The sequence below is a fragment of the Microtus ochrogaster genome, unplaced genomic scaffold (assembly GCF_000317375.1).
Source record: "Microtus ochrogaster isolate Prairie Vole_2 unplaced genomic scaffold, MicOch1.0 UNK68, whole genome shotgun sequence".
In the NCBI taxonomy this organism is placed as follows: Eukaryota; Metazoa; Chordata; class Mammalia; order Rodentia; family Cricetidae; genus Microtus; species Microtus ochrogaster.
This window is the reverse complement of record NW_004949166.1, coordinates 443035-461130: the sequence shown is the minus strand read 5'-3', so window position 1 is coordinate 461130 and position 18096 is coordinate 443035. Positions and strand designations below refer to the sequence as shown.

The 18096-nt window shown below is 45.4% G+C and overlaps 2 protein-coding genes across 4 annotated transcripts in view; one reads left to right on the top strand and one right to left on the bottom strand.

Annotated features, from left to right (window-relative positions):
• Nucleotides 1-16490, bottom strand: part of Dgcr8 (DGCR8, microprocessor complex subunit) — a 30133-nt gene extending 13643 nt beyond the window's left edge. The window contains exons 1-9 of one of the 3 annotated variants that reach the window (XM_026777474.1): nt 16393-16490; nt 10841-11840; nt 10250-10409; nt 7740-7882; nt 7331-7613; nt 5775-5972; nt 5504-5605; nt 4589-4687; nt 299-381 (exon numbers count right to left, since the gene is read on the bottom strand). In XM_026777474.1, the coding sequence (XP_026633275.1) occupies nt 299-381; nt 4589-4687; nt 5504-5605; nt 5775-5972; nt 7331-7613; nt 7740-7882; nt 10250-10409; nt 10841-11560 (1788 nt within the window). In that variant the 5' untranslated portion in view covers nt 11561-11840; nt 16393-16490. Of the gene's footprint in view, nt 1-298; nt 382-4588; nt 4688-5503; nt 5606-5774; nt 5973-7330; nt 7614-7739; nt 7883-10249; nt 10410-10840; nt 11841-12251; nt 12620-16392 lie in introns of those variants that run through there. The other 2 variants (XM_005369954.3, XM_026777475.1) reach the window with 2 other exon arrangements.
• LOC113455624 (bcl-2-binding component 3-like) overlaps nt 15849-18096 on the top strand; it is a 17539-nt gene continuing 15291 nt past the window's right edge. Inside the window, exons 1-2 of the mRNA XM_026777459.1 lie at nt 15849-15878; nt 16062-16769. Coding sequence (XP_026633260.1) covers nt 15849-15878; nt 16062-16769 — 738 coding nt within the window. The remainder of the gene's footprint in view (nt 15879-16061; nt 16770-18096) is intronic.

The following is an 18096-nucleotide window of genomic DNA, read 5'->3' as shown; positions in this document are numbered from 1 at the left end:
GGAAGAGACAGAAATCTTTAATAAATAAATTAAAAAAACAAAAACAAAAATGTACGTGAAAGGTGAGACATACTAACAATAAATAAATAAAGCAAAACAACAACAACAAAGATCTATGTGTATAATACACACTCAGCTAAAGGATAAAATTCTTAAAAGACTTTTCCCTCTGCCTTCACAAAGACAAGCAAGATCCTCTTACAGACTACACCCTTGACATGGAGCACAGTCCCAGTGGAGACAATGGGGTGACTGTATGGCAGGTGCGCTCCCAACAGAACAAAGTCACCACACTCACCTCCAGTTCCTCACTGTCTTTGGGCTTCTCCTCAGAGGTCTGTTTAACAAAGTCTGGGATGAGAATTTCCAGTGTGGCTCGGGCTACAAAAAGAAAAAGTCTGAGGTGAGGGCTTGAACCCAAAGGAAAATCAGGCATGCTGCCCCAGCCAGCAGTGAGCTACATGTTGGCTCCCAAACTCATAACGAGAAGCAGCAACAGCACTTTAAAAGGTAGACTTGGGAGGGGTTAAAGAACAGCACATCCTGAAGAAGGAACAGTGAGATGGTAGAAGTTTTGGATACCAATTTTACCAAGGGAAGAACTCACATCTATGTTTTAATCAAATTGTAGCATTTATATTTAAAAAAAAAAAAAAAGCTTGGCAAAACCTGGATCCAGGGAGGCCTGACAGCAGACAGCTACAGACATCCAGACCACAACACATGAATAGCAGCTACTATGAACAGGTAGATGGGCATATCTGAGGAACTCTGGAAGAAGCATGTATAAGGCAAAGTAAGAGGGTGGCACCCACATGAACAGGCCACAATGTGCTACAATAATGACTCAGTCTGGTCCAACACAGCACTACTGGTAAGACATCCCAGAAAAATAAGTACATAATAAAGAGCAAGCAGTGCAGATTTCTAGAGAGAGCAGCTGGAATAGGTGGAGGAACAGACAGGTGACCTAATAAAGAATAACTTAGGACAAGTCTGAGGATGTTTCCACTCCTTTGCCAGACCCTATCACAAAAGTTATCTGCTCAAAGTCTCAACAATTTGAAATTTGTAAAGCATTTATCTAGGCTGAATTTTTCTAAAAGGGATAGCAAGAGCTAGGGCCTAGCTCAGTAGTAGAGCATTTTGTCTAGCATGTCAAGACCTGGCTCAGTCCCTATCTCTGCATAATAAATTAACAAAATAGAATCAGGCATTCTTGGAGATGGAGGCAGAATATGCAAGCTAAGGGTAGCTGAACAGAGGACAGGTAATACATGATACAGAAAGACTTATTGTCCTCAGTATTGGTCACAAAACAAAGTACCACAGAGGAACACTCTCTGATTCTTAGAAGTAGAAAATCCTCCCACTGCCCCCAAGACACAGAAAGACTGAGAAAACTGGTATGCCTCCTGTCCTTATAGATATCAGTTGGGGAAGACAACATGTCCATAGGATAAAGTTCAAGAATGGCCCTGTATGTGCCAGGGCCAAAAGTATACCTAACACTAATCTGCAATGTATCCACTACTCAGAAAAGCCCAAAAGCTCCAATGCTGGGAAAAATGGCCTGGTTCAAAAATGCTGTCTAAGCCGGGCGATGGTGGCGCATGCCTTTAATCCCAGCACTCGGGAGGCAGAGGCAGGCGGATCTCTGTGAGTTCGAGACCAGCCTGGTCTACAGAGCTAGTGCCAGGACAGGCTCCAAAGCCACAGAGAAACCCTGTCTCGAAAAAAACAAAAAAAAATAAATAAATAAAAAATGCTGTCTAGTCCTGAATGAGGCAGAAGCAAAGAAATGGTACAGTGGGTCTTTTAAAGGAAAATGCCAATTTCCTTGAGATGAACAAGGTGTGGAACAACTCTCTAATCCCCAATTTGAAATCTGAAGGACTCAGGAAATTATATAAAATATCAAAAATCCTTGAGATGGCGATAACATGACAATCTGCCTTTTTTTCTTCTTAGCATGTCCACATTGTGTTGTTTAAAAACAAACTTGCATGTCAAGTGTGGGGTGCATGTTTTAATCCTTACACTCAAGAGAAACCCAGTCTCGAAAAATCAAAAATAAAAATCTGGTCTACAGAGTTCCAGGACAGCCAGGACTATCACACAGAGAAACCTGGTCTCAAAAAAACCACAAAAACAAAAAACAAAACAAAACAAACTTTCACACACCCCACATGACCCTAAGCATAGCCAAATCTGCATATGGCTGGAACATGAACAAAAAACATTGACCCTGCTGTCACTTGGCAGAAAGTGGTCTTCTACTACTGTAAAGTCTCACTTTAAAAAATAAAATCTGGGGGCTGAGTCGGAAGGTGGTGGCACATGCCTTTAATCCCAGCATTAAGGAGGCAGACACAGGCTGATCTTTTTGAGTTCGAGGCCAGCCTGGTCTACAGAGCTAGTTCCAGGACAGCTAAGGCTGTTACACGGAGAAACCCTGTCTTGAAAAGCCACCACCACCACCAACAACAACAAAAATCTGGGGGCTGGAGAGATGGCTCAAAGGTTGAGAGCACTGGCTGCTCTTCCAGAGGTCCTGAGTTTAATTCCCAGCAAACACATGGTTCTGAACCATGAGATCTGGTGCCCTCTTCTGGTATGTAGGTATACATGCCGGTAGAATATTGTATGCATAATAAATAAATCTTAAAAAAAATAAAAAAAGAATCTGAGCCAGGGTGGGGGACTGCAGGGTGGCTCACACCTTTAATACTAATGCTTGGAATATAGAGGTAGTCGGATCTCTGTGAGGTCAAGGCCAGGTTTGTAGACAGAAAGTTCCAGGACAGCCAGGACTACACAGAGAAACCCTGTCTTGAAAATCATACCAAAAAAAAAAAAAAAAAAAAAAAAAAAAAAAAAAAAAAAAAAAAAAAAAAAAAAGAAAAGAAAAAGAAAAAAAAAAAGAAATTGGTTTGGCTATTCTGGAACTCACTCTGTAGACCAGGATAGCCACAAATCTCAAACTCACAGAGATCTGCCTGCCTCTACATCCCGGATGCCAGGATGAACGGTTTTAGCTAGAATCTTAATTACATGCGTGTGTATGTGTATATGTATGTATATGTGTGTGTGTGCATGTGCAGAAACCAAAGGCATTAGATTCCCCTGGAGTTACAGGTATTTGTAAGCTGCCCCATGTGGGTTCTGGTAATTGTGGTGATCTGAATTGAGGCAACTGTCTCCTGATTTTGAGTGCTTAGTCCCTAGATGGTAGACCTATTTGGAAAGGATTAGGAGGCATGGCCTTGTTAAAGGATCGGGGCAGTGGGTAGGGTTTGAGGCTTCAAAAACCTACACTATTCCCAGTTAGTTCTCTCTGCCTCATACTTGCAAACCAGATATAAATTCCAAGCTACTGATCCAGGACCATGGATGCCTACCTTCATGTTCTAAACCACAATGGTCAAGAACTCAGTCACCTTCTGAAACCACAGCCTCCAATTAAATGCTTTATTCTAAACTTGCCTTGATCATGGTGCTTTGTCAGCAGCAGAAAAGTAACTAAGACAGGAACCAAACTTAGCTTCACTAAAAGAACAGTTCATACTCTAAACTACTGAGCCACCTTTCTAACTCTTTTTTACTTTCTTATTTTAAATCATTTACAATGAGCCCATAATTGTTATATTTTATCTTTGGTGGTGCAAGGGATTAGACCCACTCTAAAGCTGAGTTACATCTCTAGCCCTTAGTTTTTAGACAGTCTTGCTCTACAGCCAAGGCTAACCTGAAACTCACAATGATCCTGTTGCAGCTTCTCAAGTACTAGAATTACAGTCATGTACCACTATTATATTTTAAAATCAAAGTAGAGGGCGGCATAAATAGCTCAGTAAGGGTTAAGGTTACTTGCTACTCTGGGTTTGGTTCTCAGCACTGATATTAGGTGGGTGATTCACAACTCCTTTAATTCCAGTTCCAGAGGATCCAATGCCCTCTTCTGGCCTCTGAGGGCACCAGCACACAAGTTCACATGCAGGCAGGCAAACACACAGATATACGCACACACACACACGTGCCAAAAATGAATCTTTTTAAAAAGCACATTAAAAAATAGATTATATGAATAAATATCTTACCCATATCCCTAAAAATCTACTCATTACTCAGCTCCTTGCTAATCAGAGTGAGGCATTAAGGTGGGCTTTCCCACCTCATTCATTTAACCTTGTCTAGATATTCGTCCACAAATATGCCCTAGAGGCTAACTTAATTTAGATAATGATCACAGGTGTGTCCAGAAGTTGGTAATTAGTATTAATATCACATTCGGTATCCCAGCGACATGCTGCCTGCTGGGTTTGCCTCACTCTGATTAGCAAGCTGAGGTTCTAGTTGTACCAAAATGGGGAAGGAAGCTAAGCACTGGCACTCATCACTATCAGCTCCTGACCACAGATGCCATGTCGGCAGTACCCTCAAATTTCTGCACAATACCTTACCCACAGTGATAAACTGTACCCCATCAGGAACCAAAACACACCCTTCCTTTCTTAAGTTGCTTTTGTAAGGGTGTCTCATCACAGCAACAGGAAAAGTAACTGATATACCAAGCAAACCACATTACCAGCTTTATTCTTCGCAAGTTTTTTGCTGCTTGCAGTTCCAGATCCGTAAGTCACACCATCAATGGTCACGGAGGCACCAAAAGGCTCACTTGGATTCTCTTAAAATTAAAATTACTGGTTTTAAAACACACTTGTCAAGACATAAAAAACATGTGCACACAGCCTGTCAGCCCTAACAAGACACCCCTGAATAAAGCATATCTGTGTTTGTTTGAGATGTATAGACAAGGCTGGGAGATGTGGTGACAGGCAGCAAAGGGCACAGATGGGAAGACTGAAGAGTATGGGGGACTATGGGAAATGATCCAAAGGGAAACAGAGCTGCCTAGTACATGGACAAGGTAGGGATGAGGTCTCTGAAAGACAAATATAACTGACAAGAATGGCAAAGTACAGGATAAAGGACATCTGAAAAACAGTACCCCCCACCCCAAATACAAGTGATCCCAGGTCTCAGAACCAAAGGGCAATCACACTGACATTCACAAACTACACAGAGGAAACCATAGATAACAGAGCTGTCAAGAGTGTGGTGAGATCAAGGCTCTTTCATTATTAGGGGGTGGGAGTGATGGACACAGAACAGAAAGCAGTAAAGAATTCAATGCATAACAGAAAGGCCTTTATTAAAGACTATTCTTGACAAGTCAGGAACTACTAAGGCAGAACAAGAAAAATAGAGAAAGGGGAAAAATAGAATAAACAAACTCAAAAGGAAAAGCTGAGCCATCCCCTCTCTCAGACAACAGTCACTGCTGTGAAAATAAGATAGATACCTATCTGTATCACACTTCTCTGTGTCCTTGCCTTGCACACCTATCCAACCCAGCAGGGCCAATGTGCTCACTCCCACCTACAGTCACAAGCAAAATGATATATACGACTCTTTAGGACTAAAATGGGTTTGAACTTACCACATTCAAAGAAATTATAAACAGGGCGGACCTTGAGGACTCGCTGCATGTATTCGTGCAGGATGCAGACCTCGGATTTCCCATTGGGATTGATGACAAACTCTGTGACAAAAAGAACTCCTTAGGAGTTTACCACTATGAACATGGCAGCCTCTGCATTACAGAAAGCAGACAGCTTTGGGATAAGTGCAACTCATAATAAAGATAAATCATGTTAAAATGGCAATAACATGTCCCATCTGCTGATGCTGATAGTCCAAGCACAGCTCACCTTTCTTTGTAGGTGCATCTTGCACAGATAAGGTGATGAGCTTCTGGTTGGCTGGCAGAATGGGCCTCTCTGACTCTGCCTGCTTCCGCTTCATCTCACGGTTGAACTGGCGGCGCTCAGCCCAAGTCCTAAATTTTTTCACAGTTACTTGTTCAAAGTCAAAACGCTTCTCCAGGTAGGTACGAAATTCTTCCAGATCTGTCCAAGATACATACCAGTGAACTACATTATCATAATGACAACCCTCAAATAAACAAGTTCAGGACACAGGATACCCATTTCCATTTCCCCATCGCTTTCAACAGCAAGAAAAGAAAAAAGAAAACTTAGGTCCTTTCACACCTACTTCACATCATTCTGGAAAATCCCTTATGGACAGAATCCTGGGCATACCATTACTTTATCTAGACTTAAGAAAAACAATATGAAAATGATACTGGGGCTGGGTGGTGGTAGCACACGCCTTTAATACCAGCACTTGGGAGGCAGAGGCAGACAAATCTCTGTGAATCTAGGTCCACAACAGCCAGGGCTACACAAAGAAACCCTGTCTCCAAAAAGAGTGAGAAAGAAACTGGGATGGCAAGCAAACAAACAAACACAATAAAGAAAGAGAGAGAGAGAGAGAGAGAGAGAGAGAGAGAGAGAGAGAGAGAGAAAGAAAAGAAAAGAAAAGAAAAGAAAAGAAAAGAAAAGAAAAGAAAAGAAAAGAAAGCAAGCTATAGGTCTTCAGGATTTTCTCCTTAAGCCAAAACAAGTATTAGTCTGGGAGACACTACATGTACACATACAAAAAACCAGCAAGTACTTGCCAATAGCAAGGATCTATCAACTCAGTAACAAACTGTATCCAGGTGGCTATCTACCTCCTCAGGGCTTCTACAGAGATGCACCTCTTCCCCTACCATGTTACCACTACCGAACAGCAGGTTCCTCTCCCAGTACCTCACACCCAGCTGTGCAGGATACACACATAGCTAACCCTGAAAGCTGCCAAGTCCTCTTTGGAAGTGACTCTTAGTGGGTGGACTGAAAGAGCTCTGACACCACTAGGGATCTAAGAGACAGAACTAAGCTATAGACACAAGACAGAGTAAGAAATACAAGCATATAACCAAAGACAAATGTAAAACTCTAGAGCACTGCCCAGTTCTTGAAACGCAAAAAGAACCCTTCATTAAAAACAAAACAAACCAAAAAGTGAGGGAACTAGCCATAGAAAAATGGCAGTTCCTTGGTGCTGAATTTATTACTGTAGGCTCATTCTATATCCATCAGATAAACTTAAACAATGCCACAGGAGCACACTGTACTAAAAGAGCAAGACTTCTTCAGGAGGTCATATTGAAAGACTAGCTGGCATTGCCATAATCGTCTCTATTGAAGCTTTTGGCAGTCAGGCCCTGTAGAGCTCAGGCCTGCTCTTGAAAGCAAGGGTGAAGGCCTGTGTGACATGCAAAGGTCCCTTCTCAGATACAACCAGGGACTAGAATACAGAACACACAGTAAGAGTGAAAATACAGGTAGCAGTGAGGCAAGATCTTCAGAACACTTACCAACTGATTCATCTTTGCAAACCTCAACTTTAGCTTTCACTTGCCCCAAGGCTCCAGGGGCTGCCTCAGCCCCCAGTGGGTCCTTCTCATCTAAGGACCCCAAGTCTCCACCCATGGAGTCAGGCTCTTCCAAAGGGAAATCCAACTCTGCAGATCGACCCAGGGGCTTGGCAGGTGACACCTCCCCACTGGGTGTGAGATCACAGTTTTGCTCCCGTTCCTCATTATCCTTCATTTTCTTGTAATGCAGACAGGGGATACTGCTTAGAGGAGGATCATGTTTCTGTCGATAGTGAAATTGAAACAGGGCTTATCAGACCAACTTTGAGTCTGTTTGACTATACTACAACACATGCAACTAAGCACTGAGAACTGACAAGCCTAAATATATGACAGGGGATTTCCCTACCCGTATGCTTCCCGTTCCCAAGAAGTAGGGTCTGGACCAGGTAACCACCCGAGACTCTCTGTGCAGGTATACAGGAACTCCAGAGTTATGAAAAGTCATGATCCATCCATCAGGCAATGGCTCTGTAGGTGGACGGCCACGACCTGCACAACACACACACAAAAAAAAAATCCTACAATCCCTTTATAAACACAAAATTGTTACACAATGCCTCTTAAGCATGTTTTTGTATGGGTCTTGCCAATTTCTATCTGCTTGATGGGCCCCAATTTCACCCCTAGGATAGTATGTGGAGCAAGGTGAGAAGTTCTACATGGACAACCAATGAACAAGAAGCTCTAAATAGTCCCCAGCCTAGCTTTTTCCACACCTCGAGAACACTGGATACTAGATTTCTCCTACTTGCTGAGCCATGGTGAACAAATACCTGAGGAAAGGAGTAATCTTTAATAATAATCTGTAAATGTGTCAGTCAGTCACTCTTCCTGGTGACCAGGCATATGTTATTAAATAACACTGCCTTACTACCATATGCTAAGCCCTGGGTTTGATTCCATAGCACTATCTTCAAAAAAATACAAGCTTGCTGCTTTTGCAAAGGATCCAAGTTTGGTGCCCAGCACTCACACGGTGGCTTACACCATCTGCAACTCACAGTTCCAAGGGATTTGATGCCCTATTCTTGCTTCCATGGTGCCACATATATACAGGCAGGCAAATACACAAGATTAAATAAGTCGTTAAAATAAAAAAAAAAAAAAAAAAAAAAAAAAAAAAACAACTGGACATGGTAGTATATGCCTCTAAACCCAGTACTTGGGAGGCAAAGGCAGGTGGATCTCTGAATGGTAGAGACCAGCCTTGAAACCAGCTTACTTAGTTCCAAGACAGCTATGGTTACAATAGAGACTGAGAGAGAAAGAGAGAGAGAAAGAGAGAGAGAAAGAGAGAAAGAGAGAGAGAGAGAGAGAGAGAGAGAGAGAGAGCCCCCCACAAAACCATTTCTACGTTGCTTTTAAGGCACTGCTTCCAACCCCTTCTTTGCTCTACTGACAGTTTTAAGAAAAGTACTAGACTTGTTTTCAACTTAGCTCTCTTCAACAACAAAACTAATACAAAATAATACAAATATAATAAGGACTTAACTAAAACAAGTGTTCTTAAGGTATCGGGAGCAATTTGATATCTAGAAACTAAAGAAGATACATATAAATGAAGCCTGAATAACATGTGATTTTAAAGAGGTGCCACTGGCTCTTGAGAAGGGCAGGAGCACCACTGGGCAACGCTCCGATCCCAAGGCTAGACACCAGTCATCATCAGAGTACGGACCCGGAGGGAAACTTGCAGGTCAGAAGTGCACCCATGGGTACTTCTTCAAAGGAGCTACTGCACACAAACCTGGGGCTAATTCGGGAGAAGAAGCAAACAGAACATGGACCCAAGCACAATATAAGGCAGGTTCATCCCATCCATATATCTGTGACAGCAGGCTATCATAGCCCACCAAGCTGTCTGAAGAGCTTCGTATTATGCTCCTGACTCAACCTTTCCTAGGCAGATAAACAAGCCAGGGTTACTGCTCCCTTGTGGGAAGTTTAAAGTGAGAGTCCTGAAACCATGGGAAGAGCACAAGGCAGACCTTCTAGCAACAAACACCAAGGTGAGGATCGCCTGACCCATCCTTCCCAGAGCTACAGCCAAAGCTGGTCGGAAACTGCCTATCATCCACTGTTCAGCTACTACCAACATGTACAGCAATATTTGGTACCTAACCTTGCAGACCCTCTCATCTCCTCAGCAGCTCAAGGGAAACCTCTCCAGGGGTTTCAATTATTGTGCCTGAGTCCCATGAGCCTTTTAATGCCCCCAACTGACCCTGACATCCTTAACAGAATAAGTGCCACCAAGCCAAGTCCACACAGAAGCTCATGTAACTTGTCCTACACGCTCCCTGTACTGGAAACAGACAGAGCCTGATGCACAACCGTGGGCATTCAACTACCGTTCTCCCATTGTCACCAGATGCAGGGATAAGTGTCACTCTGTACATCTCCCAAACACTTTTACTTCTATTCACAGAGCTCCTGCCCTGCGCCATGCTGCAGCCCAGAACCAACGCAACGCCTGATTCTGGTGCTTTCCTGACTCTTTAGCAACAGAACCAAAACTTGGATGGCAACTATAACCTCCCAACTCACCAAAGACCTACCTCTGACCTTGGTCTCCATATTTGTAGAGTACCGGTCTTTCATCCTAGCATACATTAATGCACCCATTCAAGGATCCTGTGGCTTCCATGAAATTTATCAAGATCTGAGTCTGGGTTGTGGGTCTGAGTGAATATTTGTGTCCAATTTGTTTTCTTTTCACCTCCCATGACTATTTTATACTTAAATCTGTGTCTCTACCCAGACTGATGCCTGGCACAGGAGAACTCCCAAAATATTCTTGGGAAGAAAACCTTTCTGGGGCCTTGAAGCATCAGGATTTGTGACTAGCTCACTCACTCTTGAGCACTGTTTTAATCTTGGTCATCATTGGCTGCACACTTGTCTCTCCATCAGATGGATGATCACTGTCTCCGCCATATTTTTCCTCCATCCGCCTCTTTTTGGGAGCACAAAGACCTTCTTCTAGCAAAGCATCCACATCATTGTCAAATTCATCCTGCAAAACAAGGTTTTCAGATACTACAGGCCTCCATGCTTCTGTACCAAGGACAAGTTTTGTTCACATGAGTGAGGTAATACTCAGAAAGACCCTCAACGGGGACTGGGTATGCCCTGATGGCATTTGATCATCTGAAAAACAAACAGGATGAAATGACAAAGTGAAACCAAGACGCCTGGTCCAAGAGCACACCCAGCCAAAGAGGCTTTTCAGCAGCACCTGCTGGCTCAGGTTGGAAAAAGACATGGCCCATTGTTAGGCAAACTTTACACTAAGAAACTTTAGATATATTAACTCCTTACATCCTTTTCTTTTCCACATTAATGCTCGCATGGAGTTTTGAGTTCCCTGCTTTCAAAAGACAAAGCCACTTCCAAACCTCTTTGGGTTTTGCTCAGAGCCCTCCAGAGAACGGGTCACCAACATACCTCATAGGAGAAATTCAAGGCCTCTTCATCCACTCTGTCTCTTTGAACGATTGCTTTAGCCGTGAACCCGCCTGTTCCTTCTTCATCTAGCTCCAAATTGTCAGTAAAATCTTCTAACTCATCGAGCACTGCGTACTCCACTCTCTTTTCCTGATCCAGCTCATTTTCCTCATCCTTCTTATCTGCACTCTCACCCCCTAGGCCTACCCCATTACCAACACTCCCGCCAAAGGGACAAGCATGCACGTCCCCACTGACAGGACTAAGGAGCAGGCTACATTCAGCCCGAGTGCTGCGTTCTACTCCTGTGTACAGCACCTTCCTGTCCTTACTCCTACAGCTCTCAGTAAAGCTCACACTAATCTTTACATCCTTAAGCAACTTAAGGTCAGGGGAGAACTTCCGGACTGCGGGTGCGTGCCGGGCAGTGCGCGGGCTGTGGCCACTACAGTTCGGGTCTATGAGGAGGCGGCCCTTAGAGAAGGATCCTTTGGAGAGAAGAGAAGCTCCGTAGAAGTTGAAAGGGTCCTCGGCAGGAGGTTCGGACTGTCCATCACCACCAGAGCCAACGTCCATTACCTCTGCATCACTGGACGTTTGCAGGGGAGGTGGTGGAGACTGTTCATGGGGCAGCACTTGGAAGGGGCAAGCTCGGTTCTCCATCATCGCTTCTCCTGCGGGCTCACGCGGGAGAGGAGAGGGACTCTCATATGTCTCCATATTATGAGCAGTTAAGACTATTTTAAAACACCAGAGTTTTAAACCACCTTACATAAATCTATACTGCTAACATGCACAAGTCCGTCGAGACCCGGTGGTGTCCTGCCCGCGCTGCACACACTGGCGGCTTAGTCAAGCTGGCCACATTGCTCTTTTCATTAATGTAGACAGCTTTTAGAACCACTGCCTCAATTATTGGAAATCACAATGCACTCAGCTTAAAAGATTGACGTCTAAGTGAGTCTATCTTCATGCCAAAGTGGCACCTTTCTTCTTCAACCTGCAAAGAAATTTAAAAATATCGTCACAAAATGACAGAACCCTTCCACTTCTCTGGTACCAAGTTAAAAGTCAAATGTTATCTATGATGAAGTAAAGGGCCAAGATAATTGCCTTTAAGAAATCCTTTTAGACATCAGGGGAAAAAAAAAACCTTACTAGTTTTCTTTAGAACTTAAATTTTAAGCCCTAAATTAAGTATTTTACCAATTATTCACTTTAATCCCTATTTCAGAGACACAAAAATATAGTCTCATATCTCAAAAAGAATGAAGACTAAAATAAAAAGCTAAACTTTCCTACAACACTCCTATAACTCAGTCTAGTGGATAAGCAAGCATGCAGCAGGAGGTCACCATTTCAGGAACACATACAGAGTGCATGGCCTCCATCACGCTATTAATCCACTCACCTTCAAGGGCTGGGTCAGTCAGAGGGTGAGCGAGACCCTCAGCTCAACTCTGTGGCACTAGGGACCTCAGAGATATAGCCAGGCACTCTGCTACCCAGGGACCCCCTCTCCTGGGCCCACAACGTGGCACGTGGACAGGACAGTGATGCAGCGTGCTGAGGTCACCAGGAGTGGCAGCATAGATCCATTCCCAGTAGAGGAAGGGAGTCTGTTGGGAAGGGAGCCTACTAATATTGGGAATAGGCAGGATAACACAGGAAAAAGCTAGAGTCAATGCAGAAAGGGTCCTGGGTGCCACCAGGAGTCTAGCTGCAAGCTGAGGATAGTGAGCTACCAAGAGGGAAGCAACTCTCCTTATAGAGAAGACTCACAGCTATACCAGGTATAGGTGTCTGCACCAGGTGTTGGGACAGTTCTCCAAAACAAAGATGTAGAAGCAGCTCTGGAAACAATAAGAAAGTATCACAGGAATTGTCTATGCTTGCAGACCCTATAGGGTGGAAAGGAGAAAAAAGGAGGTGAAGAAAAAGGCTTAAGCCTCTGCAGACACACACTGGTACCTAGGAAGAAGCCTAGAGAGAAGAATAGAGGATGCTGCAGGCAGTCCTGTCTCAGTACTCAGGCCACACAAATCTGGAGCCCTGAAGAGGTCTGGTGGAGACAACCACACAAACTGGGAGTAAAGCACCAAAACCACGAGAGGGAAATAGCAGAGGGAAGGACATAATCCTAGGAAGCTCTGCTACAGAGAATGTGTAAAAAGAGGGACGACACAACAGAAAAGGCAGGTCAGAGGCTAGCCACAAAACCCAGAGGTCCACAGAAAGGCTATGGGCAGAAACACATGCACACACAGACACACAAACACTCAAGAGCGCACAAGCACGTGCGCACACACACATGCACACTCCTACATCATGCACAGAAACATGCACATGCCATGCACACTGGTGCAGGTACTGCTATACACACACAACCATGCCCATGGGTGATAGCTTGGTTGCATCTACATAACTCATATTCTTAAAATCCTAGAGAAGACAAGAGTCAGAAGACAACATCTATATAAGCAGCTTACAGTGAAGGGATTTACTAAAGGTAAAGGTATAACCAGAGGCTTATTTAGGTTAAATTAATCCATTTAAATATTCACTTACGGTCTACTCGAGAGGTGCTAACACTAGAAGACACAAGGACCCCATGGCCTGGACATAGCTGGTAGGTCAACTACTATCACTTTATTTCTTAACAACCTCTGATAGCCTAACAGTTTTTAATTTAATGGGAACTGAAAAAACTACCTCTCTTAAAGGTGTTCCCATGAAAGGAGCTTAGGAACCACTAAGGAGCCAGAAGGGAAACCAAAGGGGCAAAGTCAGTTTCCTGACAACCAAGGAAAACTGCAGAGGACAGACAGGTCAGCACACTTGACCTTGAATAAGACCAGGACAGAGCCTGGTAGGTGTGCAGAGACCACAAGAAATCAAATCTGTGCTTTCTCAGATAGAATATGCTAATGGGAAGAAGACTCAAGTAGGCAGGGGTTGGAGACAAAAAGCGGTACAAGATGGACAAGTATGCTACATGTTAAAAGCTAAAGGAGTCAGTGTAAAACTACAAAATAAAAACAATAAATGAAGACATTAGTTAAGTGTTAAGGGGGATGGGAGTTTTAAAGAGATATACAGCACAGGTGGGACCCTGAGGCCCTGGAAAGGCTAAGTACACATCTTGCAGGAGCAGGAAAATTGTCTAGCTCTTGGGCTCAGCAGTGGACAATCCTAGATAAGTTTCTGACTTTTCCCTCTGTAAGGTTCATTAATTCATTAATCAACTATTTGCTAAATGCCTTCCTTAAGGCACACATCATTTATATGTGTTAAGCACAAGGCAGACAAAACACTTGTCTCACAAAGCTTACATATCAGTGGGGGAGATAGATAATACAAGAAAAGTATCTATGATGTCACCTGCTGACAAACATTCTAGCTAAAACAAAGCAAGGGGGGAGAGCTAGGGAGCAGGAAGCAGTTTCTAAAAGACTACACAGGCTCTACAGCCTGTTTCACTTAAAGATGAAACAGATAAAGCCAGGTGGTACCAAGGGCAAAAGGAGGCCATTGAAGAAGACATCTAGGGGAAAAGCAAAGACCCAGGGACAAAGACATGGTATGACCAAGCCAGGATAGTATGTGAGGGGAAGTGAAAGCAAGCCAGGCCAGCACGTCTTCAATTTTTATCTTTTTTATCTTGAGAAACAGGATACTGCACAGAAGGTATCACTGATCCATGGGTAGAAATGGCAGCCAACCTCACACAGGCCCTGTTCTAAGGACTTCATGCAACACATCCAGCACTGTGACAGAAAGGTTAAACAAGTGCTCAAGGTCACAGAGCTAGGAAGTGGTAGAGCTGCTTTGCCACCCAAACAAGCAGGCCTGAGCCTGTACTACCTCAGTTGTACATCATCTTGCAATTTAAAGAATTCTTCACCGGGCCCTTAATCCCAGCACTCGGGGAGGCAGAGGCAGGCAGATTTCTGTAAGTTCAAGGACAGCCTGGTCTGGAGTTCCAGGACAGTCAGGGCTACAGAGAGAAACCCTGTCTGGGGCGGGGGGGGGGGGGGTGTTTCTGTGTCCAGAAAAAGTACTAAGACGGTGATAATGGGAATCAAATTAGAAAAGGGGAAAGAATTAAAAGGCTCATCAGGTAGCGTGAACCAGGACTTTAAGTTGCAGTTTCTGAGAAACAGTCTGTTGTTGGAAACAGGTAACAAGGCTTGCTGAGAAAAGCATGAAGGCCTAAGAGAGGCACCAAGGTGACTTTAGACAGCCCAGAAGGATTGTTCTGGCATGGCCTGTGACTGAGCTTGGCTTGGATCAAACTACTTGGTGTCAAAGCAATCCATGACAAAGTGAAAAGAACAACTAGCGGCAGGAGGTTAGCGATCAGAAAGGAGATCCGAGTTGGAGATGGAGATTTGGAAGATGTCAAGGAAAGTTGATGTGAAAACTAGAAGAGATCACATGGGAGCGAAATGATGACAACAGAAGGCCAAAGCTGGACAAACCAGTCAAAATCATCCTTCCTACAAGGTAAAATTGCAACAACCACTGTCAAGTGCCTGCTCCCCTGGCCATGCAGAATTCAAAGGGTAGCCCTTCCTGCCCTCCAGCCTCACTGTTCTTCAGCTGATTGAACCTGTGGATGCAGCTCTTGCTTTGTCAACTGGACTGGGAGCAAGCAGCTTATCCAACACACCTGGACAACTCCTACTTAATGGACTGGCATGGATATAGCGGTGGTGACCAATGCTACAGCTGCAGCCTCCTGACCAATCCAAAGGCAGTATGACCTCATCAATTCCTTTGTCACCCTGCAAATCCTCTTATTTGAAATTACAGGCCACACTTATTAGACCAGCCATTTGCTTACTCCCTTTGGTTAGTGGTGGCTTACATTGGGGACTGAGCCACTTTCAAGACTGGGAGTCCTGTTGAAGCCAGGAGACAGTGGGCCCCTCCTAGTGATTGGCTGCCACAAGTCAACAACCCTACATAAGACATCTCTGCATCCGGCAACGGGGTACATGCAAGCATGCAAGATGGCAAACCAAATTCCTATCACGTAGCAACCCAAGCCCACTGTATGATTTTACTTAATAGGTATCGCTGTCAACAGGTTGCCACTTCCCATTTATTCTACCACGTTCATTGTTACTGTAAAACCACATCCTGAAAAACTACACGACCACTCCATCCACTGGCAATTTGGAAGAGACTTGGGCCGTTTGTCTGCTTTTCCAAACAGCCCAAACAGGCAAGAGTTCAGGACGAGAGGTGTCCCTGCCCACACGTCTCCCGCCAGAAGGCAAGGCGAAGCGATGGCTTCGGGCCCACCAGCAGAGGGGCTTCGTTACCAGGCCGACAGCACCCTACGTTCACGACGCCTGGGCTCCGGGCCCAGCCGCCGCTGCACAAAGGCCGCGACTCCGCGTGGCCCAGCCCGCCTCGCGCGCTGCGCCCCGCCCCGAGCCCCGGCCTGCGGCCTCGCCCGGGAGGGGAGGAGGAAGGGAAGGGCGCAGCCTCTCCAGGCCGCAGCGCCCGCTACTCGCGGGGCGCCCCTCGCGCCCCGCACCTACCTGTGGCGCCCGCGACCTGCCCGAGCCGCCCGCAGCCCGACCACAGACGGCCGACCCTCACCGCCCCGGCTCCGCCGCAACCCGCCAAGGCCCTCGCAAGCTCTAGGCTCTTGAGACCAGCTGCCGCGCGGACGAGCGGAGGGCGGGCATTATCGGCGCGCGACCAATACCGGCGCACGGCCGCCGCGCATTGGGGGAGCCGGGAGCGGGCTGAGGAGGCCGCCAATCGGCGGCGCGAGGTGCGCGCGGCCCAATTGCGAGGCGCGATGGCGGACGCGTGGGCGGGACCAGGCGCCAGCCCTGAGGAGCTAACGACTGTGGCCCAGGAGGGGCTGGGCGCGCGGAGGGGTGCGGCCGCAGGGAGCGCCGGGAGAGAGGTGCGCGGGGGCTGCCGGGAGCCGGGGAGCGCGGGAGTGCGGGGAACGGTGGGAGCGTTTCTGTGTGCCGGCCTCTGCTGAGCTTAAGTCACTTTAGCGTTTGCTAATGACAACGGAACTCCCGCTCAGCACCGTCCCCAGGACTAAACTGGACCGCCCATGCCAGAAAGTCATTCTACAGATGCGCGGTGCTCAGGGTAGGAAAGGAGTTTTACTTGCAGCTTCACCACACCGGGAAGGACAAAGGTCTCATAACTAAAAAAATCTGTTCGTTTTGCTTCCTAACATCCTCGGTGTCCAAAAGGGAAGAGAGACAGAAACCAGTGTGGGGATTCCATTAAGAGTGGTCCGGACCCTTTTGGTTCGGCGTGAACCGTAGTTTGGTCTTGCAGAGCTGTGTCAGTGCCAAGGACCAAGAAAGGGTGATTTTGAGCCTTAACCTAAGATGTTCTTCAAGTCTGTTCTGACACCCGAGGGAGCAGTATGTAAGATTTAGGGGAACCCTTTAGGATGGAAATGAAGTAAATGGACTCAGAAACAAAATGGAGTTAACCAGGTCCGTTCCTGAGCACTTCAAATCCCTCCTGTCAAGTCTTTACTCCACTGCTATTGACCAGGGACTAAGTTGGGGCTAAATTGCAGTAATACTATCCAGAACCTCGAAAAAAATTAAAATGGAGAAAAGGACAGGTCACCTTTAGGTTCTCATTCCAATCAATAAATATAGGAAAAGTGATGCAAGACTGTCTTCTGTGGGGCAAACATTTGAATAATTGCTGCTGGACATGAAAATCATATGGGTGCTAAAAACAAGGCTAAAAAGTGACAAGTTGCTTTGGGTTCTAGAGATGGAACCCAGTGTCTCACCCACACCGAGCTATGGTAAAAGCACTGAGCTGTATGCCTCCCGTTTGGGAGACTGTGTGTATTTTAACACAGTTCTAAAGCTTCTCCCCAAAAGTCTTAGCAATTGCAAATGGTAAAGCACTTTACAGTGGAAAAGCCTGGAAGACTCCACTTTAAGAAAGGCCACCAGCTGTAGGAGGCACGGAGGTTCTTGTGTGCACCAAGGGTACCGGGGATGTTAGCCTACCGTGTTATTCCTTGAAGGAAGGGGATGTGTCTGTTATCCACTCAGAGCTGGGAGCAGATGTGCATTCTAGCCTGGTGACCTTAGCGCTAGAGACCACACCAGACCCTCCCCCAGACCCTTATAAGCTTGTTTTTCTTTTTTTTTTTAAATAGTTTTCTTTTTTTATTATTTATTTATTTGAGTACAATATTCTGTCTGTGTATATGCCTGCAGACCAGAAGAGGGCACCAGACC